The sequence below is a fragment of the Carcharhinus amblyrhynchos genome, chromosome 4 (assembly GCF_965287045.1).
Source record: "Carcharhinus amblyrhynchos chromosome 4, sCarAmb.v2.hapA, whole genome shotgun sequence".
NCBI classification, from domain to species: Eukaryota; Metazoa; Chordata; class Chondrichthyes; order Carcharhiniformes; family Carcharhinidae; genus Carcharhinus; species Carcharhinus amblyrhynchos.
This window is the reverse complement of record NC_137327.1, coordinates 81696347-81721459: the sequence shown is the minus strand read 5'-3', so window position 1 is coordinate 81721459 and position 25113 is coordinate 81696347. Positions and strand designations below refer to the sequence as shown.

General features: G+C 40.7%; 1 protein-coding gene across 5 annotated transcripts in view; it reads left to right on the top strand.

The window, feature by feature from the left end:
• tenm1 (teneurin transmembrane protein 1) overlaps positions 1-25113 on the top strand; it is a 704577-nt gene that overhangs the window by 561441 nt on the left and 118023 nt on the right. For all 5 annotated transcript variants that reach the window (XM_080187425.1, XM_080187422.1, XM_080187424.1 and 2 more), the window contains 4 exons: positions 2625-2744; positions 5174-5435; positions 11530-11797; positions 14248-14391. In XM_080187425.1, the coding sequence (XP_080043551.1) occupies positions 2625-2744; positions 5174-5435; positions 11530-11797; positions 14248-14391 (794 nt within the window). The remainder of the gene's footprint in view (positions 1-2624; positions 2745-5173; positions 5436-11529; positions 11798-14247; positions 14392-25113) is intronic.

Sequence of the window (25113 nt, the reverse complement as noted above, 5' to 3'; positions counted from 1 at the left end):
ATTGATGCATTGGTAATTGACTAGATCGACCATGAAACCATTGTTGATTGTCAGAAAAACCCCATCTAGTTCAATCATATCCTTCAGGGAAGGAAGCCTGCTGTCCTTACCTGATCTGGCCTACATGTGACTCCAGAGCCACAGCAATATGGTTGACTCTCAACTGCTCTCAGGCAACTGGAGATGGGCAATAAATGCTGGCCAGCCAGCAATGCCCGTGTCCCACGAATGAATAAAAAAGATTGGCTTTGTTCTGCTTTTATCGGATGTAACATTGAGGCAGCCTCACTGAACTCCATATTAAACCTCAATTATCCAGCAGTTAGACCAGTAGGTGAATCAGCTTGGATGGGAAACCCCTCTGTCGGATTGATCTGGGATCTGGGATATAATTGTGGCCTTTTCTTAAATTAACCATATTTGTCACATGGAGCCTCTGGTTCCAGTGATCCCCCCTTTTCTGCCAGAGGAATGCCACCTGCATTGAGCTGGTAGCATCCAAACCTGGTGTGGGGCTACTCTGCTACTGCCAAAATGGCCAAGAGACTGCAAAATTATCCTTCGTCAGGGCCTTAACTATGCAAATTAATTGTTCACCTTTGTAGAGTGAACAGAGACTTGCTTCCCATCCAACCGCTGGGAATGTTGCCTGGTATCAGGACTGTCTCTGAGAGCCAGCCCCTGACATGGCTGCCTGCCCTCTTTACATTAACCTATAGTGCCTTCTTGTTGACAGATATCGAAACCTATGAAATTATTGAATTCTCAGGAAAGGGGAGATTCCTACTAAGTTGAATAAATTGTCTAACAGGAAGAAAGTGTAGGAGAAATGAAAGTTATGATTCTTTATTTTCAATTTTCTGTCAGCATTTGTCCATTCATTTTGAGTTCTTTATCTATTTCATCAAAATTGTAAATAACATTTGACAATCACTGCTCTTCTTAAGCTTTGTTCCCCGAATGGAAGAAAATATCAAACTGGTGTAAGTAGAGAGTAGTCTTCTGTTTTGGAGAGTCCAAAAGAGACTCAACATAGTATCAGCTGTAGGTGAAGCAAGCAACAGTTTTATTCAGGACAAGTGGGCACAAACGGGAAGTGCTCTTTCACAATGCTCGAAAAGACAATTCGGACCTACATAGTTTCTATCGGTTATATATACCATCATATTAATTCACAGTGTTCTTATCTTGTATATCTTGTTCATTACATCCATAATTAGTAATGATTTACTAAAACAATCACAGAATGACCTGATCTTTAGCACAGACAATGTCTACAGCTTTCTTTTTCCAAAACCTATCTGCTCACCTGTCCTTACTTATTCACGACAGTGCCTAATCACTCACAGATCTTAGCTTGACCCTGAGGTTAAGTAATCAGTTAATTACAGAATAACTCATTGATCATTCATCAATTTCTTTAATCCTGACCCAAAGGCCACTTTCCATTAGCGTTTCGTGGGCTGACCTATAGGCTAGCCGTCAACTTCCTAGCCTAGCCAGAAGGTCATATTCCCTATAATGTCCATTCTAATTTTTTTCTTCTGCAAACAAACTTAAAACTTTTAGCTGCAACCTGGCCAAACCTGGGTGATCACAGGATGCATTCAGATATGCCACCTCACGTTTAAGATTAAATTCGAAGAGCAGAGAGTTTTGGGGCTATGCAGAGTCAGCTCTATTTGCATCTAATACTATTACACCTGGACTGGCCATTTTACATCACAATTTCCAATCTCTTAATAGTCTTAGCACCTTTCTCAGACTTTATCATAACAAATTACATTTACTTTGTCCAATTATAGCCCCCTGCAAATCCCACCCCACCTCTCCCCAACCCCTCATAGTTTAAATCTTGCCCTATTTTCTTTATCTTCAGCTCTGGCAAAGGATCATCCTGACTCGAAATGTTGGCCCTATTCTCTCTCCACAATTGCTGCCAGACCTGCTGAGTTTTTCCAGCAATTTGTATCTTTGTACCTGAACTGGGATTGCTTGGTGCTGACACTGGGTGCTGGAAAACAAAATCAACCCATTCTTCAACATAAACTTCCGACCTTGAGGAGCACAGCAGTTTGCACAATAGTCTTATAGTTCTTCAGATACCTGAATACCTTGAGGCTGCTTTTACAGGTGGCAGCATCTATTTTGAGCCTGCAGTAATTTAAGCAGTAGTTATTTTGTGGAGAATGATAAATGTACGATCATCATACATCACTATTTATAGTGCAACACATGTTTAAAATTACAAAGAAACCCCTTGAATCTCTACTCTCAGTGCAATTTCTGCTGCTGATTATTTACGAACAACATTCTCAAGCCATTAGCAAGGAGCTCCTGGTACGATAAGAATCTTTAACAAAATTAAATGCGGTTAATCTAATTTCATCTAGACTGCTTGAGATAAATAAAATAAATGTCATGCAAAGATTAATCTGACTAGGGTATTCCCTTTAAAACAAGCCATTCTTTATTTATCTTTTGTTCAGCCTTACTTAAATGTAATCCAGACATGACCAACCAGTATTAAAGTTGACACAAAGCCCTGTCAATTTTCCTACATCAGGACTATAGAATACACTTAATGGCAGTTATTATGTTTATGTGTGTCCTTCTCATTTCAGCCGGGTTTGTGTCATTCGAGGCCAGGTGACAGCAGTGGATGAGACGCCGCTGGTCGGAGTGAACATCAGCTTTTTGCACCATCTGGATTATGGATACACCATCAGTCGACAGGATGGCAGGTGCTGCAGACAGCTTTGCTCTATTTCCTCAGATCCTCTTGCCAGCAAACGCATCCTGAGTCAAATTTGCCTATTAGTTGAAGGCAGGATGCTCATCAGTGAGACATGAGAAACGATGCCCAGATAGGAGTCTTATTATTTATTAATGGGGAAGAGCGATTGTCAATTTTTAACAGGGAAACTGGGACAATTGATAATGCAATAGACAGAAACAGGGAAAAAATGCCGAAAAAATTAATAGCTCATGCAAAGTCTACGGAGGGAGAAATTGAGTTAACTTTTCAGGTCACCTATTTGTCACCTTTTTGATGTTTTGTTTTTATTTTGCATCCAGAGTATTTTGCTGCTGCATAGCTAGTGTAATGATTGGTCTTGTGGCAAATGTAATCATAATCCTTCCTAATAACAGGAAAATAGATGAAAATCTTTAATAATGTATTTTTTAATTATCTCACTTTAATCTAGAGTGTCTTCTTGCTGATGGATTTCAAATATTTTAATATTAACCCATCTAGTTTAGTTAATGGGATTATCATGTGACAAATTGGATCAAAGTGGGGCAAGAAGAAATGATGTTATATCTAATATTCTAAAATTGAGGTTTCAAAAGTAGGCTTCCTATGTCTAAATTTGGAGAATATGTCAATTCCTCATATACTGAGGCCAGAATTTTCCAGCCCCGCAGTGGCAGGACCTGCCATGGAAGATTTGGCATCACAACCAAAAGTCCATTGGCTTTCAGTGGGACTGGATGATCCCAGGGTGGGTGGGGCCAGAAAATCCACCTCTGAGTCCCAATGCCACTCCCACTTGCTTCATTCCTTGGATTTTGATTAATCATTCCTTTTTTTATTAATGTCATGTTTAACTGATGAGCGTGACTAAATGTCTGCTGTGATACCTTAAGAAAAGGGTCAAAATCTTTCCCTGCCTCCATGTTCAATACTTGTAACCTTTCACTACCTCCATGTTTGATACTCGTAATGGCCTGTAATGGGGGCCACGATCAGGCCATGGAAGACGTCTGCAGGAGCAGCACTACAGAGGTCCCAGGCTGGCCAGCGATCGAGCTGGCCAGTAAAGTGCTGGTTGACAGTTCGGGCCCACTGCTCATTTGCAGAGTTCTGGAACTCTGGCATGAATAGGCCCCGTCCCACCGAGCTTTTAATGATTTTCAAGTCTGAACTCCCACTGAAAACCAATCGTGATTTACACCAGTTTTCCCAGGAATTCAGCACTTAGAACTTTTTTGGGAGAATTACCCCCATGGATTCTGCAATAAAAAGTCACTGCCCTAGAAAATTAGTGCCTGAGAAAACTAAAGGAGGATGAAGTTGGCCCCCATACCTATCCCAATCTGCTTAGTTGTGTTAACACTTTAGGTTCCCAATCGCAGTCAAGCTGTTAGAGGGAAGTACATTGAATCATAGAATCCCTACAGGAGGCCATTTGGCCCATCAAGCCTGCATCAACAACAATCCCATCCAGGCCCTATCCTCGTAACCCCTCATATTTACTAAGGGGCAGTTCAGCATGGCCAATCAATCTAACTTGTATATCTTTGGAGTGTGGGAGGAATCCAGAGCATCCAGAAGAAATCCACGGAGACACTAGAAAAATATGCAAACCACATAGACAGTGACCCAAGGCCAGAATTGAATCCAGGTCTCTGTTGCTGTGAGACAGCAGTGTTCACCACTGTGTCACCATGCCACCATCCCTGTGAAGAGAGAGTTAAATCCAGGTGTCAGTCTACTGATATCTGGCACTTTATGCAATAGCAGAATTGCAATGTAATAAAGCTTTCACCAAACTGAAGTCGTTAACTTGAATACTGACAAGTCTTGGAATAAACTTATCGTATGATTAAAGCAACTCCTCAAAGCAAGAAGTATACTTTTGAACTTCTGGCAAATAATTATCCCCTTAATGAATCTTAAAATGATTTTCATTCCCTTCTTTTCATTTGAACATTATTTGCTCTAATGAGTTCCTTAAAGAATCCAAAACTCAGTGTAAATTGTAAAGCTTGTTCCTGCCAATTTTATTTGTTCATTAAAAATTACATAGCTCTCATCGTGAAGTAGGAGGCAGGTGAGGAGAGTAAAATGTTTCAATCAAATTACTGCTAAAATGCAAAATATATGATAGTTGAGCACATTTTCCAGACATTTCTATATGAATATTGTAAGGTAATTGCAAAGGAAATCTAAAACTGATGTGGAATAATGTTTCAGCGGGAGCAAATGATACAATCAAAGGCAAACTCCTTATTTGTTCAAAGCTGGTTTCGACTTCAATAGTCATTTAAAGTGAAATTTATGACAACTGTGTTGCTTAGATCATATTCATATGAAAGTCTGATCCAATTTTATATTTGATTTCTTTTTAACATACTTACTTGGAATTCTTTTTCTCTTTATTACCAGCTTTGATCTTGTAGCAATTGGAGGAATCTCTGTCACTCTTGTCTTTGAGCGTGCTCCCTTCATTACTGAAAACCGCACTCTCTGGTTACCATGGAATAGATTTGTTGTTGTGGATAAAGTCATCATGAAGGGAGTAGGTTCTAAAGCTCCCTCCTGTGATATCAGTGGCTTTGCTACTCTGAATCCAATTGTCCTTCCTTCGCCCCTGACTATGTTTACCGGATCTTGTCCAGAGAGAGGACCAGCTATCCCAGAAATACAAGTAGGAACAACTGTTTTCAGAATCTTGATTTGTTAAAATAATACATTATTGAATATTTATGGAGACAGTATTTCAACATTGCAACCTTCATTTGTTTAGAGTGGTGAACTTTGAAGCATAAGGAAGAATTGAGAAAAATGTATTAGTAAAATGTTAGTGCTATTGCTCAGTTTTTCTATTGCTGGAGTGTTTCCAAATACCTTCTGACAGATAATGCACATTGCATTTTCCGGTTGCACAGTAACATAGAATTTCAATCATGAAACCGTATGCCAGATCTCACATCAAAGCAAGATAGTCCTTACCTCAGTGGTATGTGTTGAATTCATGTTAACAGTTAGACTGCATCCAGCAAACAGAATTACTATTTATTTGAAAGATGTGTCGACTTGAATTCAGGAACAAAACAGCCAGCTACCTAGGCAAACAAATAATAATCCAGCTCTAGAATGGGTTAGCCAGCTATTTCAGGGAAAATGTATGTACCCTGAAAAGCAAATTCCAGAGTGTTTTTCTATTGATATCCTTTTCTCTCACCGCAATTGCTTTGCTGGGAATGCAAAGGAGAAAATAAAGAACTCAGAACTCCAAAGCACTACACAACCAATGAAATACTGTTCAAGTGGAGCATGTAGTAGCCAAATTGCACACAGCAAAACCCCACTGTTATGATGGGCACAGGAGTTCATCAATAGATCTTCTATGGGCTTCATGGAGTACGAGCTTCCTGACTGAACGAGCAGAAGCTCATCAAATGAGAAATGATCAGCAAGGGTTTTTAACCTGCAGCTCAACCCAGAGCAGTGTTGGAGGTTCTGAGGTGTAGACTGTCCAGCTATAAATCGCATTCTCTTTGGTACACAACAAAGGATCTTTGGTGACGGGAAACTGGTGTTTGGCTGAATTATTACACCCACTATGAAAGGTTACCTGATTTAGCTTAATGATGATGGTTGAGGGGTATGTGTGAGTCAGGACATTAAGCAAACTCCAGCAGTACCAGTGGTGTATATGAATGCTTCGAGGACATGGGTTTGGATCCACAATATAGTCAGTTATAATGTCAGAGTGAGAAAGAAAAGAAATATTTATTTAATGATTGCCACATGCAACGTACATGTCCACGGAGCAACCCAAAAGTCCTAATGCAGATTGAATATTGATCCCTTTGAGTGACTGTGCAAGCACAACTGTGCTAAAGAATTAAATGGCCTGTGCACTTAAACAAATCAGCTGCGTGCTGTAAACCAAAATTAGAGTGTACATTTAACAGATGTGCAACTTTCATTTTAGAGACAAAACAAATGAGAAGTGTTTATTTAGAGAGTAGGGCCTCTTAAGGATCAACAAGGTCAACTATGTGCTGATCCACAAGAGATCGATGAGATCCTAAACGAATATTTCTCATCAGTATTTACCGTTGAGAAAAGCATGGATGTTAGGGAACTTGGGGAAATAAATAGTGATGTCTTGAGGAGTGTACATATTACGGAGAAGGAGGTGCTGGAAGTCTTAAAGCACATCAAGGTAGATAAAGCCCCAGGACCTGATGAAGTACACCCCAGGATGTTGTGGGAGGCTAGGGAGGAAATTACGAGTCCCCTAACCGAGATATTTGAATCTTTGAAAGTCACGGGTGAGGTGCCTGAAGATTGGAGAATGGCAAATGTTGTGCCTTAGTTTAAAAAGGGCTCCAGGGAAAAGCCTGGGAACTACAGGCCAGTGACCCTCACATCTGTGGTGGGTAAATTGTTGGAAAGTATTTTGAGAGACAGGATCTACGGGCATTTAGAGATGCAAGGACTGATTAAGGATAGTCAGCATGGCTTTGTGAGTGGAAAATCATGTCTCACAAATTTAATTGAGTTTTTGAAGGGGTAACAAAGAAGGTAAGTGAGGGCAGTGCAGTTGATGTTATCTACATGGACTTTAGAAGGCCTTTAACAAGGTACCGCGTAGTAGGTTGTTGCATAAAGTTAAATATCATGAGATCCAGGGTGAGGTATCTAAATTGATACAAAATTGGCTTCAGTTGTTTTTCGAGCTGAAGCCCTGTGACCAATGGTGTGCCTCAAGGATCAGTGCTGGGCGCACTGTTATTTGTCATTTATATTAATGATTTGGATGAGAATATAGGGGGCATGTTTAGTAAGTTTGCAGATGACACCAAGATTGTTGGCATAGTGGACAGTGAAGGAAGTTATCTCCAATTGCAACGGGATCTTGATCAATTGAGCCAGTGGGCTGACGAATGGCAGATGGAGTTTAATTTAGACAAATGTGGGGTAAAGCATTTTGGTAGATTGGACCAAGGCAGGACTTACTCAGTTAAGGGTAGGGCTTTGGGGAGAGTTACAAAACAAAGAGACCTAGTGGCACATGTTCCTTGAAAGTGGAGTCACAGGTGGACAGAGTGGTGAAGAAGACATTCGGCATGCTTGGTTTCATCGGTCAGAACATTGAATATAGGTGGAATGTCTTGTTGAAGTCGTACAAGACATTGGTAAGGCCACACTTGGAATACTGTGTGCAATTCTGGTCACCCTATTGTAGAAAGGATAATATTAAACTAGAAGGAGTGCAGAAAAGATTTACTGGGATGCTAGTGGGACTTGATGGATTGAGTTATGAGGAGAAGCTGAATAGACCGGGACTTTTTTCTCTGGAGCATAGGAGCCTGGGGGTTGACCTTATAGAGGTCTATAAAATAATGAGGTGAATAGATAAGGTAGATGGTCAATATCTCTTCCTAAGTGTAGGGGAATCTAAAACTAGAGGGCATAGGTTTAAGGTGAGAGGGGAGAGATACAAAAGAGGGGCAATTTTTTCACACAGAGGATGGTGAGTGTCTGGAACAAGCTGTCAGAGGTAGTAGTAGAGGTGGGTACAATTTCATCTTTTAAATAGCAGTTAGTTACATAGGTATAATGGGTATGGAGGGATATGGGCCAAATGTGGGAAATTGGGATTAGCTTAGGAGTTTTAAAAAAAATGGTGACATGGACAAGTTGGGCCAAAGGGCCTGTTTCTATGGTGTAAATCTCTATGTCTCTATATGGCACTTTAATACACCTCGTAGAAATAGCCAAGGCACTCAATACACCATCACCATAAAGTGTAGATACTATAGTTACATGGGTCACCATTGCAAACACCAGGGTCTCATAAAAATAAATGAGATGACAGAGGAATATTAATGGATAACAATGGGAAGCAGCAGCACTTTGAATTACTGCAGCACATCAAAGAGAATAATGGATGGTAATATCTTGGCAGTCTGGCTCCCTCCACATAAAAGTTCTCTTCCATGCAAATATTGTTTGTTAGATGTAAAACAATTATATAATGAGATAGAAATGCAACAGGGCACTGAGACCTGACTATGCACCATTATTAAAATGCAGAAGGTGGCATAATCTGTCCTCAAAGGAGTGGACATTTTATGGAAAAGATTCAGTGGAAGGGATTCAGTGGATTACCTCTCATTCAGTGATGCATTCCACCACCTGAAAATTTCCACAGTCATCTGTAGCTCTCATATTACTAAAACAGCTTGAAGTCCCTGTTGTTGTTTTAGTGATTTGCTTTGGACACTGTTGGGGGGGAAAGAAGTGGTGGGTTTCCACGTTTCTCAAACTGTGGTAGATGTTAGGAAGTAAGGTAATCTGATACTTGCGTTCCACTGCTCTGTGCTTTCTTTTGTTCCTTGCTTCTTGTTCAGATTTCGGTTATATTTGAAGCTTTATCGCTTGCCCCATTCATTGAAAGTCTCAACATTTCTAATTTTTGATTACCTTTCAAGCGTTCAAGGATTTTTGAGTTACTGCTTGGTGTGACCCCACTGAACGTCTTGTTCTGAGAGATTACATATTGGATACAACATTATAAGACATTTAGCACCACAGCTCTGAATTTCTGCTTCAATGATCAGTTTGCTTGCTCTATTTCCTTTATCTAAATTGATTCCATTTTGTCTTTCTTTGGTCATTTCAAAAAAGGGTTATATGAATCTTAGATAATGGAATATTGGTACCTACAACAGACCAGGAGATGATCAAAATTGTCCAACATCTCTTTGAGAATTTCTGATCCAGATTCTTATCATGATAGTCATACTGAGGTAATCAAGAAGCAGCTTAGTACCAGAAAGGGTTGAGTTCAGTGTATTTTTTTCTTGTCCCTCAATAATATTTACTTTTAGATCATAGACGGTTGTGTTTTCAGTGGCCGTTACAGTAACAATGTGCCTTTGTTATTCCTGATCTTCATTCCTGTGAGAAATAAGCAGAGAAGTAAATTTATTGTATGTTTTAGAACATAAGGCCTCACAGATTATGAGGTTTGTGTAGTTTTGGGTAGCTAACAATACTAAAATCCACTCACCATGAAATATAATAAACTATTATTTGCATGAAATTATAAAACAATGAACAGAAGGGACCTCAGCTGGCATGGTGGCACAGTGGTTAGCACTGCTGCCTCACAACGCCAAGTGACCAGATATGATTCTGGCCTTGAGTGACTGTGTGGAGTTTGCCCCCATGCCTGTGTGGGTTTCCTCTGGGTACTCTAGTTTCCTCCCACAGTCCAAAAATGTGCAGGTTAGGCTGAGTGGTTATTCTAAAGTACTTCTTAGTGTCAGGGAGACTTGCAGGATAAATATGTAGTGTTACAGGGATAGGGTTTATGTGGGATTGTTGACAGTGCAGGATCAGTGGGCCAAATGGCCTCCTTCTGCACTGTAGGAATTTTATGATTCTAAACTCAGTATTCTTAGCATTTTACCATGAAAAGGAAAGACAACTGTGATTTCTACCAATGATGATGCAAATAACAATTATCTATACAGAATAAATGGAATTTCTTAGTCAAAATGTCATCTTTTCAACGTGTACAGATCAATTTATGGGTGCTCCCATTTCACTCATTAATCACCTACATTATGACTGATGGCACAGCTTGACTTTTTAGTAGAGTCTGTGAAGGAAAGCCTGTCACTGGCATTGGAACTTACCTGACTCGGCAATAGGTAACCCTGCAGGCAAATGTTGTCATTTGTAGGGTGGTCATACCTGCACTAGCAGTGACAAACATGTCATTATTTAGTGCTGGTACTTTCGTCAGTGCTTTACATCTGTCAAAGTTAATGGACAGAAAATTATGTAGAACAAGTCAAGCTCCACAGTACCAATAGATACTCCCATCATTTTAAGTCCTGCATTACAAGCACACATTTATGATATCCACCCCATAAATATTTTCAATTCTGTTGCAAACTAAATGGAATTGTGCCCACAATGCCTGATAAATCACATTATCCTTTGTAAAGCAGGAAGATAAGCTGATGTACTTAGCATGAACTCATTTGTGTGCACCATCTAGAGTTTGGCAAAACCCTGGACTTAATTCAGATAGCCACACATCCTCAGCTTTACAGGAAAAAAAATCCAAAATGTAATTGTTGGAATTGTTTTATTGAGAGGCTGCCCACTAAGCTGCTTTGTGCAGATGGCAGGGTGAAGGTGAAGGTGGAGTTTTCATTCATGTGAGTAACCTGATCTGAAACTAAAAATAGGAACTAAGCTTCTGCCGTTCTAAATCTAGTAGAGCAGTATGTGTTCTTTGAAATTTCATGCTTAAAATGGAAAGGCATAGGTAGTGGAGAGTGAAACATTCTTAGGCATGCAGTGTTTTCCAGAATAAAGTTACCTCCACATCGATGTCTTTCAATGATAACTGCATGAGCACTTGCTCCTGGCACGAGTATGGCGTATTTCACACCAGCCATACTATTGTCTGGCTGAATGAAATGACCAAGATTGCCACCAATTTATGGGAACCTTTGCACTGAGTCCATGTCTATTTTGGAACGGAATTGAGATTACCAAAACCAAATTTACAAAGGACAATTGCAGCCAATAGATGAGAGATTTTCAGCCCATTCGTTTGGGCTGTATTTACACCCAAATTCCCAAACCCTGTTTTGCAAAAAATAAATAACCATGAAAACAATTTGCACTCTGTTCATCGTTACATCAGAAGTCTCATGAAACAAAACTACTTCAAATTCAAAGGTATGAACATTCTTTGGCAGGTCGTTCAAGAGGAGATTGCCATCCCAGCCAGCTTTGTGAAGCTCAGTTACCTCAGCAGCCGTGCTCCTGGGTATAAATCATTACTGAGGATTATCATGACACATGCCTTTATTCCAACTGGACTAATCAAGGTTCATCTCACGATTGCTATAGAGGGGCGGCTTTTTCAGAAGTGGTTTCCTGCCAGACCTGACCTGGCTTACACTTTCACATGGAACAAAACAGATGTTTACGGCCAGAAGGTTTCTGGTCTTACTGAAGCAGAAGGTATGTTATGTAGTTTAATATTTCTCAACGTTCTGTTATGATTTGTGCAAACACCAAAAACAAGGTTATTATTTGAAATTATTTTCTACCTGATAAAATAGTCACTGTAAGTCTTTGGAAATTGCTGTGTTAACCTTGCTTTTATTATGTGATTCACATACTTACTCATAAGTCAAAAGTGATAAGTTGCTGTTGATTTGATAGATGGATTGAATATTTAAATCGGGCTGAGCATCTTCGCAACCATGTTTATTTTTTCGTATTGTTCAGCAAGGCTTTGAGTGTGCAAAAATAACATGAAGAATATATTTTGGGCTTCGGTTTCTGTTGTATATAATATTTAGTCCCTGCCATTAACTTATTTTTATGATCCAGTTTGCACAATAAAGGCAAGTTTCAAAGCAAATGTGTCCCAATTTCTAAGAACAGCCAATTGCTGTTTGGCAAGATCATTAACTTCTATTTCAAAATTGCCTTTAAAATACGCTTCAACACTCGCAGTCACTATTTTGGATCTTGCGAGAGGGTGGAATTTACAGGGATACTTCATGTCATTCTTTCCTTCTTTAATAAAGTTATAATTTCACATTTGGGACTTAGCTAACCATGCTATTCTCCAATATTTTCATCTTCAAGTCACTGTGAAACCAATGCTGCTACCCAGGTACCCTTTGCCTCCAATGCATGTCTACTAAAAGCAATCAGGATGTGGCATTGGAATTATTAACCCGTTATCCAATTTTTTTTCAAATCTATTTTGAGTCAGAGGTGTTCAATCATAACTAATTCAATGTTTGCATTCCTGCTGATCATGATTAAGATTATAGTTGGAATATTATGGTTGACTTAAAAAGCAGGGAGGATTACTCAAACATCCCATCCCTGCTTCTGTCATTCAATGATCCCTGCTGGAACTGTGCATGCATTGGGTGAGAATGATATGGGCTCACCTGTCATTCGCTCGATTGTCAAATAATCGGCTGGGTCTTCACTTCTTTTGGTTCACTGGATAAGCTACTGAAGAGAGCAATCAATGATTGTGGAGCAATATCTAACCAGAATTGATGGCATTTGAAAAACATTTCTTAAAGTAAAACACAGTCCATCAATCCACTTTAGAGACTATGGGTCCTATTTTACTGTTTTGAGTCCAAGGGCGGAATTTTACCGGCAAGTCTGCTGCCCGAGGTCTATAGAGAATGCTGTTCTCTGAGCCTCGCCAGCCTCAGGAATTGGGGTGGGCATGCCAGTAAAATTCCGGCCTAATTGCTGGGTGGACTTGAAACTGGGAGTGTTTCAAATCCGACTTTTAGACCTGTTCTGAGGTGTCTCTATATGCACTCTGCCTGCAAAAATATCAGCGATTGCAAACCGCACTGCGGAAGCCTGTGCGTGGAGCTTAACACACCTGAAATCCTGCAGCTTTGACTGGCACCTCCAACTGCGCGTGCGCAAAAATAAATGATAGAATGCTGCTCCCCTGCCACATAGCTCCCAGGCCTGATAATGCCTCCCTCTGGCCCCCATAGACATTGCCCCACCCTCACAACATTACTGACTCACTTATCCCCCAACGATCTCAGGCAGAATGGCAGTGGACCCCCCTTTCCTCCCCATCAATCTCAGGCAGAGTGGCAACAGACCCCTGCATCCCCCCCCCCACCCCCACCCCTCACCACCGATCTTAAACAGAGACCCATCATATGTTAGGCACCTATCTCCTCACTAACTGGAGTGCCCAGATCTGAGTTTTATGGAGCATGTCCATTTCGTGCCAATTCTGGATGGGCGAATGTGGTCGTAAAGGGGGAAGTGCCGGTAAAGTTGGGTGTGCAGCCCATTAATTTAAATGCACGCAAATGCGTTGAAATAGCAGTCACACCCATTCCGGACGTGATCCCAATCGTGGCCATTTTTGGGACTTGGTAAAGGGGGATCTGCCGGGCAGGCAGGCGTGGAACGCGCTCCTCACCTCATACTTGACTTTACCAAGTTTTCGTGCCCGAGAACAGCCCAACATGATCGTAAAATCGGGCCTTATATATGCTCAAGACTGTGATTTGTATATTATATAAGCGAACCAGGGCAATTGACCATCTCCCAGGATTTGATGAATTTATTAAAAACCTTTCGCATCACTCTCAAGTTTTCACAGGCTAACTTCAGATATTTTTATCCACCAATCATGCCACAAAATATATGATGCCATCATTTATTGTGATGACCATGTCAAATAATGGAGCAAAAACTTTGCAAACCTTATATTTATTTGATATTGTTTTAATAAAAAATTAAATTAAATGCATAGTACAAGAGTTTGAATGAACAATTCTCACCTCTGGAAATATAGACATAATTCAACCATGAGTGAGTCTGAAAATGCAAGTGTTTGAATCAATAATCCTGCAGAATGAAGAGATCTAAAATGTTCCTTTCTAATCGTTTCTCAGTTTCAGTGGGATATGAATATGAACCTTGTACTGATTTGATACTGTGGGAGAAAAGGACAGCAATTCTCCAGGGATTTGAAAAGGATGCTTCCAATTTAGGTGGCTGGTCTTTGGATAAACATCACGTTCTGAACATACAAAGTGGTGAGTGTCTCCAGCCTAATACAGCTGCTAGGTTCAAATCAGACATTAGTTAATCGGAATGTCTTTTGTCAACTTTTCAATATCATTAAAAGCAATAGTAAATGCTGATCTCCCTCCCTAAGTCTGGCTCCAAATGCAATCCTAATAACAAAATGGTGATCTTCTTGCCCTATGAGCAGTGGGTTTGAGCAACTTCAAACCCAGTTCCTAATAGAAATGGATCAAAAGCACATAATCTAACTCTTCATTTGACACCAAATACCAATCTCATTCAAAGACACCAGAGGATAACTGGTGGAAGAAATAATTTTGGCACTTTCTTCTGGATTGGTTCTGAAAAGGCATGTTGCTACTTGGTGGAGGAAGTTTTTTTTTACTCTGCTTTTAATAAGGTTGCACCTGACCTTGGTGTGCATGGTGTTCAATTTGAGGCCAAATGGATGCCACTGCCCAAAAAAAGGAGCCAAAGTTTCTAATTCATTGGGCAGGAAACATGTACTCATGAAAAGCTGGAAGTGTAACTCCAGCCACAGGTGAAAAAAGATTTCAAAGAGCAACACATGAAATGGGATATTAGGCCCTTGGTTATGTAAGTAAGAGATCTAATGCTTATTGGAGACTCTGCGTTCAGATCTAGGTTGCCCTGAAGGCAGCCAGCCCAAAGAGCATAATGGGCTGTACAGCACTTTGGGCTGCCCTGAGGTTGTGAAAGGCACTATATAAGCACATGTCTTTTTCTGTTGCTGCTTCTTTTATCTCCCCTTGAAAGAAAATTCAAGCAGTATTACTAAAAATGCTTGTTCCCATTTTTTAACAGTACAGATATTGACCCAGCTTGTCAAAGCCATTACTCAACCTTAAATCAACTATCTTCTTTCAACTTTTATTCCATGTACCAATATCCTTGGGGAGAAAAAGCTTTCTCCAATATCTAACCATACTGGACATTTATAAATTTTGTATTTTTTTCTTTAATCTTACATTTAGAATCGTAGAAACCATACAGTACAGAAAGAGGCCATTCAGCCCATCGAGTCTGCACCCACCACAATCTCACACAGGCCCAACCCCCATATCCCTGCATTTTTACCCACCAATCCCTCTAACCTACACACCTCAGGACACTAAGGGCAATTTTTAGCATGGCCAATCAACCTAACCTGAACATCTTTGTACTGTGGGAGGAAACCGGAGCACTCGGAGGAAACCCACGCAGACACGAGGAGAATGTGCAAACTCAACACAGACAGTGACCAAGCCGGGAATTGAACCCAGGTCCCTGGAGCTGTGAAGCAGCAGGGCTAACCACTGTGCTACCATGCCGCTCCATTTATTTTCCACATTAAATGGCTCACTTACTTCAGTCTTATGTTTATAGAATCATAGAACCCTATAGTGCAGAAAGAGGCCCTTTGGCCCATCGAGTCTGCACCAAACACAATCCTACCCTTGCCCTACCCCCATATCCCAACACGTTACACCCACTAATCCCTCTAACCTACGCATCCCTGGATACCAAGGGGCAATTTCTTAGCATGGCCAATCAACCGAACCCGCACATCTTTGAACTGTGGGAGGAAACCCATCCAATCACGAGAAGAAAGTGCAAACTCCACACAGACAGTGACCTGAGCCAGGAATCGAACCCAGGACCCTGGAGCTGTGAAGCAGCAGTGCTAACCACTGTGCTACCTTGCCACCCAATCTTTCATTATTTTAAGATTCTTTTTCTAATATGAAACTATCCAGGGTCTAGCCTTCCCAACTGTACAATTGCCTTAAAACAAGGGTGCTTCCTTATTAGAAGACTAGATCAGCTTTAAGACAATTATCAATGGGATTTTCCCATCCCACTGTAGTAAATGGAACGCCCCCCACTGCAGCAGGAGCATGATGTGAATAGCCGGTAAGGCCGTACCCTTAGAATGGCATCTTCTAATCAGATGTAGTCAATACAGTTTTGTAAATGAAAGTCATCCTTGATTAAATTACATAAAGTTAAATTAAAGGAAAAACACAGTGGCACAATGGTAAGCGCTGCTGCCTCACAGCGCCAGGGACCCAGGCTCAATTATCGGCTTGGGGAGTCATTATCTGTGAAGAGTCTGCACATTCTCCCCGAGTCTGCATAGGTTTCCTCCGGACGCTCTGGTTTCCTCCCACAGTCCAAAAGACATGCTGGTTAGATGCACTGAACATGCCAAATTCTACTTCAATGTACATGAATAGGCATCATAAGAACATAAGAAATGGGAGCAGGAGTAGGCCAACTAGCCCTTCGAGCCTGCCCCGCCATTCAGTAAGATCATGGCTGATCTGTCGTGGCTCAGTTCCACATTCCCGCCCTCTCCCCATAATTCTTAATCCCCTCTCTCATCAAAAACCCATCAACCCGCGTCTTAAAAATATTTAGCGAGGCAGCCTCCACCACTTCAACGGGCAGAGAATTCCAGAGATTCACCACCCTTTGAGTGAAGAAGTTCCTCCTCAACTCTGTTCTAAACCGCCCCCCCTTTATCTTGAGGCTATGCCCCCTAGTCCTACTATCCTTTCTGAGCGGGAAGAGTCTCTCCACCTCTATCCTATCCATCCTATTCATCATCTTATACGTCTCAATGAGATCTCCCCTCATTCTTCTAAACTCTAACGAGTACAAGCCTAATCTATTCAGCCTCTCCTCATAGCTCAACCCCCTCAACTCCGGCATCAGCCTAGTAAACCTCCTCTGCACTCCCTCCAAGGCTAAAATATCCTTGCGTAAGTACGGCGCCCAAAACTGCACACAGTACTCCAGCTGTGGCCTCACCAATGCCCTATACAGCCGCAGCAAGACCTCCCTACTTTTATATTCAATCCCCCTCGCGATGAAGGCCAGCATCCCATTAGCCTTCCTGACCACCTGCTGCACCTGCAAGCTGGGTTTTTGCGACTCATGCACAAGGACCCCGAGGTCCCTCTGCACCGTCGCCTGCTGCAGTTTTTCTCCACGTAAGTAATAATCCTTCCTACCATTATTCCTACCAAAGTGGACCACCTCACACTTGCCAACATTAAATTCCATTTGCCATTTCCTGGCCCATTCGCCCAGCCTATCTAGATCCTTCTGTAGACTCTCCCCACCCTCCGCACAATTTGCCTTTCCACCAATTTTGGTGTCATCAGCAAATTTCACGGAGTGTGGCAACTTGGGGATTTTCACAGTAACTTCATCGCAGTGTGATTGTAAGCCTACTTGTGACACTAATAAATAGACTTTATAAACTTCAAAACTAAATTAAATTATTGCTTTAAGGAGACTTTAAGCTCAGGTTTTCACCATGACTGAGTGGCTTTCTGTTGAAGCGAAAATGGTGAAGACGGCTGAAAATTATAAGTTTCACTCCAAATTTCACGGGGACGGGTGTATTTCATGCTTGCATGGTTTACAGAGACAGTTGACCATTTAAATCATCAACTGCGCCCACTGAAGTGGGATTTTGGTAAGCCAGAAGTATGAAAACCAAAGACCTGGTAAGAGCAGATCTGAAATTTGTGGATTTGTTTGGATAGCCCACCCATTTTTCTAAATGGGAAAATGCTTAGGAAATCAGAAACATAAAGGGACTTGGGAGGCCTTGTTCAAGATTCTCTTAAGGTTAGTGTGCAGGTTCAGTCGGCAGTTCGGAAGGCAAATGTAAAGATAGCACTCATGTCGAGAGGACTAGAATACAAGAGCAGGGATGTACTTCTGATGGTGTATCAGGCTCTGGTCAGATCCCATTTGGAGTATTGTGAGCAGTTTTGGGCCCCATATCTAAGGAAGGATGTGCTGGCCTTGGAAAGGGTCCAGAGAAGGTTCACAAAAATGATCCCTGGAATGAAGAGCTTGTCATATGACGCATGTTTGAAGAGTCTGGGTCAGTACTCGTTGGAAGCTAGATCTAATTGAAACTTACAGGATACTGGATAGAGTGGATGTGGGGAGGATGTTTCCACTAGTAGGAAAAACTAGAACCAGAGGGCACAACCTCAGGCTAAAGGAATGATCCTTTAAAACAGAGATGAAGAGGAATTTGTTCAGCCACAGAGTGATGAATCTATGGAACTCTTTGCTGCAAAAGGCTGTGGAAGCCAGGTCATTGAGTGTCCTTAAGACAGAGATTGATAGGTTCTTGATGAATAAGGGGATCAGGGGTTATGGGGAAAAGGCAGGAGAATGAGGATGAGAAAAATATCAGCCATGATTGAATGGCAGAGCAGACTCGATGGGCCGAGTGGCCTAATTCTGCTCCTTTGACTTATGATCATATGGTCTTTGGAGAGGTAAGATATTTATTTGGATCTGGTCTGACCTTTGAAGAAGGTCAGTTGCACTTTGGAATTGTTAAAATTGGACATAACTGAGCATAAGACGTGCAGAAACTCATTACTGTCAATTTCATTGAAACAACCAACAAAGCCTACAGAATTAACCATAAGAACTATTAGCAACACCAGTCAAATAGACCTGTCAAAACTGTCAGTAGCGCCTATCAAAGAGATATATCAAAGGGAACTGGCAAGACTTTTAAATATCGTGCCCTTTAAATTAAAAAAAGTCTGAAGTTTAAACAATTACAATTTCACTCTGTCTCCAGTATAAACCTAATGTTTTTCATCTAATTGTTTCCATGATTGGTTTACTACTGCATGGCTGATTTCACTGCCATTCATTTTTCTAGGGGGGTGCCTGCCACTTCACAGTTTGATTGACAGCTATAAGTAGTTATTAATTCTTTGATATAGGATGATAAATTCTGATGCTTGTTAGTATAAGGGATTGTGCATTCGAATTAAATGTTTGTTCTCATAAGGCTTTATTTATTGGAAGGTACATAAAAATGTAATAAATGGGTTTTTATGAATGAGAGTGTATTTTCAAATCGTGAAGTCTGCAATAGGCACTTATTTTATCGAACTTTTCTCTATCCCAGCTCTGGATAGAGGCTAAGGTCTGTCCATAATAGCTGCTAGGATAGTTGGGATAGGAAGTGCAGGGGCATAGGATGGTGGATGAGTGGCATGGGTTGGCATGAGCTGTGATTAAGTTGGCACAGGGGCTATCGGGGCCATTGGGAGTAAGTAGAGGAGCATAGATTAGCATGGAGGGTATAAGGGACCGTGAGAAGTTGGTGCAAGGACATAGGTTGGCATGTAGATTATGAGAGGCCGTAGGGGCTGTGTAGATAGGCAGTGCTAGACATGGTAGGCATAAGGGGTTAAGGGGTGGGTGGGGAGTGGCAGTGGTATGTTTTTGGTATGGATGGGATTTGGGGGCTGCGTGGCCATTTTTAAAAGTCAGATTTGTGTATTAAAAGGGGATGCAGTGGATGTGTAAGATTTTCAAAAGGCTATTTCCCAAGGTGCCTGTCATATATTAAGATTCTCCTATAGTTATGCACACAATGATTTGAAATTCTGAGTTTAGATACTTCTTTAAAGTGAATGTTATTCATGCAAATAAAAGTGATTAGATGCAAAGTGATTAATATACTAATTGGAAGCTGTTTCCTCCAGAAAAAAATCAATAAACAATTCATTAGTACATCCAGGTAATCAGAAACAAAACACTTCACATTCATTTTATCAGAAAACTCCCTGATCTCAGTGCATGAGGAGAGAATGGTTAAAAAGTGAAAGAGGCTTCATGAGCTGTCCAAGCAATCAAGCAGCAAAAGGCAAGTTGAGTAATAGAAATTAGACTTCAAAGAGATGAAATGCTTCTTTGACCTGTAAGACAGCATACTGAGGAATGCTTTGTTTAAATTAAATAACATGACCCATTGATGTGTGGTCATCTGTTCATTATTTTTGCATCATTATGACAAGATTAATTTTACCAATTCAACTCCAGGAATCTTATCATCTGACTTACTTAAGGGTGCTTAAACCAGTGAACATGAAATGGAATATGAAAAGAAACTGCATTAATTTAAAATTGCCTTAAGTTTGCATACTCTGGTTGAATTATTCCCCAACTCTAACCCCACTTCACCTAAAGATTGCATCTTGGCCTTGACTTGCCAAGCACATTGACAGAGGATCAATCAATAAATAAAATTGAAACCCATTCAAGGCTTTCACAAAATATGGAACAGATTAGTAAAATACAATTCAAAGTATTAGCCAAAGTCTTTGAATGCTCTTTAATAGAAATGTAGTTTGAATTATTTAGTTGCTGTAAATTTGCACCACCAATGTTAACCCAAACATGTATGAACAGTGTTGTCCTGCTGAGTGATTGTTTTCAAGAACAACATCAATCTACACAGTGCAGTTTGATACAAACTGCAGTTATTGCAGCAATGTTACTAAATCACATTATTAAAATTCATTAAGCTGTCAAACACTGTAGTCAGCTTGCAATATGGATAATAGCACTCATAAGGCATCTGTAAGTGCCATTCAGTAATCTTATTAAATAGAAATTAAATTTAAAATTTGTCTATGTATCCAATACTGGCAAAGGGGAGGGTAGTTTTCCATTGAAGCTCAGCTCCAACTCACTGTTGTCTGGTTTCACGCACGCTAAGCTAATGACTTCCAACATGCTGTGCACTGCAAATTTTAGTCCTGACCCACTTTATAAAATGCTGCTAATCCCAAATATTCTGTCCTGCTGGTGATTGGCTAAATCCATTCCCACCCTGCCTCGACTGGGATCAATTTGATTGTTTCATAGTGTTGACTGGCCCTGGCCTCAGTCTCTCCCAATACTTGGCTAGGATTACTCTTTCCATCTCCCAATATTGGCTGCTGATATTAAAAGATGCACTCGTGTACCTGTTTGAACTTTGCAGATATGTCAAATTTCAGGGAAAACATACAGTTAATATAAAATCAGATTCAATATTCAGATTCAAGCACATTGCAAGTGATTATCTTACACTACACTAGCACACTACTTAATAATGTTTTGGTTGAAAAGTTGAAACAAATCTGATTTCACAGTATAGTTTTCTAAGTTGTTAAGTATCACTTTCCCTCCAACAGAGAGGGACTTGTACATACCTGTGAGAATGTGATTAATTTACTCAGGGGTCATGCAGTAGTGAAAGCCTGCAGCTGACAACTTGCAGAGTTTACCAGTAAAACTAATTAGCCTTTCTTCATTTCATTCCCTCCAGCATTTTCAGTTTTGTAATCTATTTTAAAATTTCCATTATAATAAAATAAAGCATCAGGATGAAGAAACAGAACAGAAGAACAATTTTCCCTGACATTTTCTAATTAAACAAATGTCAGATTTTTCAGATCAATCCAGCACCGAAGAATAAATGAGAATGAATCTTTTCTGATGCTTTTTGCCAACTATATGTTAGAACTGACATTAATATTAAAATATTATGCATAATATTCAGCACATCTCATTTAGAATGATGGGTGCAGTAATGAAAATTAGAAGAAAAATCTTTCTATCTGTGTTATCAATGGCATAAAACTCATTGATGATAGGTAAATTCTGCTACAAATAGAGAAAGGAATGTTTTCCTGTTTTGTAACTAATCCAAGCATAACTCATTTCTGACATTGAAATGAACAATCTATATTCTTCAATTTAATTACAAGAAATCTCATCGTTTTCGGATTCAAGGTCAGTTAGTGGCCATTTAGCATCTTTGTACTCATTTTTATTTAATTCAACAAATTTGAGTTTTGCAAATCATGTAAGCCCATGACTTAGATTCAGCTTCTGTAGTTGTGTGAAGATTCTCCAGTATAACTTACCTTAAATATTTTAAATATTTTTACACTATAGCATATTGGGCCGAATTCTCCTGTTTTGTGGCTAAGTCCCTACACCAGTGGGAAAATGAGAGTGTCCCCTTTGACTTTGGCAGCATCTGTCAGTGGGATTCACTTACCTGAAAAATGCCAATAAACTCATTTCGAGCAACCCACTGGCCAGCCCTGCTTTTCCAATTCTGGGCGGGTGCCTGGCCAGTAACACAATCTGGGTCAGCGGGGCAGGTTGAGTGAATCCCGAGAGCTCTGATTTTTGGCTGACGCAGCATTCACCGGGGCATCAGGATTCCCACTGGTTGTCTGAAAAGATCAGAGAATTGGGCCCATTATTCCAATTGGAAGTGTTCTTTATGACCTTCACACCACACGCTACAGAAAAATATTAAACCATGCTGACAAACGAAAGAGGAATCTGACAAAATTTGGATTGGCAATGTTTTTAGTACAGTAAAGAGTTCAAAAACAATGGGACATAAGTTAAAAAATACAAATTTGGAAATAAGACAGGAAGGCAAGTAAAAGGTCTGTATTTGAATAAGTCTTATAGAATAAACCACTGGGAACACAGTGAAGCAATAAGTATAATTGACGCATTTAGATGTGCTTATTGATCAAGACTTGGAGGGGTATAATGAGAAAGCAATTCTCTGGTTGCAGTCTGTAACAAGGGATTAGTTTGTTGGTCCCAATGGCCATTTCTGTTCCTAAATTTTTTAGACAATTTTTATGTGACTGGTCCTTTGTGGTTTCAACATTTTGTGGTATAATTTTATAGGTTTATTTTGTGGTTGATTATGTTTGGCCAAGACGATGATATATTAGCCAGTGACAAAAAAAAAGAATAAGATTGCTCTGAACGGCGTAGTGGTTAGCACTGCTGCCTCATAGCACCAGGGACCCGGGTTCAAATCCTGGCTTGAGTCACTGTCTGTACAGAGTCTGCACGTTCTCCCCATGTCTGTGTGGGTTTCTTCTGGGTGCTCTGGTTTCCTTCTGCAGTCTGAAATACATGGTGGTTAGGTGTATTGGCCATGTTAAATTCTCCCTTGGTGTACCCGAACAGGCGCAGGAGTGTGGCAATCTGGGGATTTTCACAGTGTCGTCATTGCAGCGTTAACGTAAGCCTACTTGTGACAATAATTAATGAACTTTATAACTTTGGTAAATGGAGAATTGGAGTTGGCACTGGCATTAGTTCTTCATGGACAACCTGGGCAGCAAAAAGATTGTCTTAGTTCCTCTTTCCTCGTCTGCTGCTCATCAGGCTGCTGCCCTTCAGCTGCTTGTTTACAGTTAGTGATAAGGGCTGACCTTTCATGATGATTTTGGTATGCAGCATGCAGTTCACAACCATGAATTTTGGGACTCACTCAGCCAAGTTCTGTGAGGTTCCTCCAGAGCAGCATAGGTGGCAGAATCATTGTTTCGACATGTCGATATCTCTGTTCCATCAAAAGTTTTAAGTTTAAGTTTTTAGATTTATTTAGTTGTGTCAGAAGCAGGCATATATTAACACTGCAATGAAGTTACTGTGAACATCCCCGAGTCACCACACTCCGTCGCCTGTTCGAGTACACTGAGGGAGAGTTTAGTCTGACCATTGCACCTAACTAACACATCTTTCGGACTATGGGAGGAAACCAGAGCAGCCAGAGGAAAGCCACACAGGCACAGGGAGAACTTGCAGTCTTCACACAGACGGGGACCCAAGCCGGGAATCAAACTCAGGTCCCTGGCCCTGTGAGGCTACAGAGCTTGCCACCATGCCACCCCTTCTTGTGGCAGCATGGCTTTCATTGTCCGCAAGCCATCATTAGGTTACAAAACCAGCAACACAAAACATGTCGTCAGCACATAGTCCTTGTCATTCAGCAGCCGTCCTTTGGTTTGCAGTGGTGTCCAAAATGCAGTTGACACAATACGATGCCACAGAATGAAGGCATTGCAACTGCTGCTAGGAGACTGGGCATTTGACTGCATAATGTACTTGATATCATGACATATTTAGTCCAGCACATGACTATCTGCATACAATACCTATTAAATGATGTATGTGTGCAGTCAACAGCTACCAAGGGAAGCCTGAAATCCTCACAAATGCTCATGCTCAGTCTGCTTGCTTGCCTCAGGCAAGAGAAAATGAAATGTAGTTAGCGAACCTTGACCTCCCTCAGTGACCTCCATATGCAACTATGAGTATTATTAATATTTCCAGCTCTCACCTGCAAGGAGCCAGTCGTACGAGTTTATCGCCATGGGCAATGTGGTCTTTGCCCTGCTGAAGTTGCAGTTTCAGCTGCAACAGCTAGCAGAAAGGTCATCCTTATGAGAGTGAGACATCTTTTGCATGATACCTCACTGATGTTCAGCATTGTTCCCTGACTATCCTTGGTGGTGATGAATGCCTATTGAGAGTCCTTCTCCTCCCACTTCCAGCAGCTTTATCTGCTCTGTATGACCTCTACTCATTCTCCAGGTCATACTCTATTCCAAGGGAATACTTTCTAGTGCATCATAACTGGGGGCAACTGATTCAGAAGTCTTAAGGCATGCAAAAAGTCCTTCAGCACCTCAACACACTGTTATCTCTAAACTTTTGCAATTTGAAACAACTATACAGGCATGTAGAACTTGTAGAATCACAGTATCAGCTTGAAAAAATAACCAGCAACTAATCTATAAACAGCAGATGATAACTTTAAATAGTGTTGCTGAGTGTCTTTTATGTTGCATTAAGTGAGCTCAGCTCTGAAATTAAAAGAGGACACTATCCAAAACATTGAGTTCCAAAATGGCAGTACTGGCATCAGAATCAGCATGCTGATTAACATCCCCCTCTGTGTACTTCTTGCACCCAAGGCCTTCTCCAATAGTGAGTAAGGCACGATTCATGGTGGAAGTGTGAGCTCGCAGAGCAGATGTCATTTTTTTCCTCAAATGGCATCTCTTGTTCCCAAA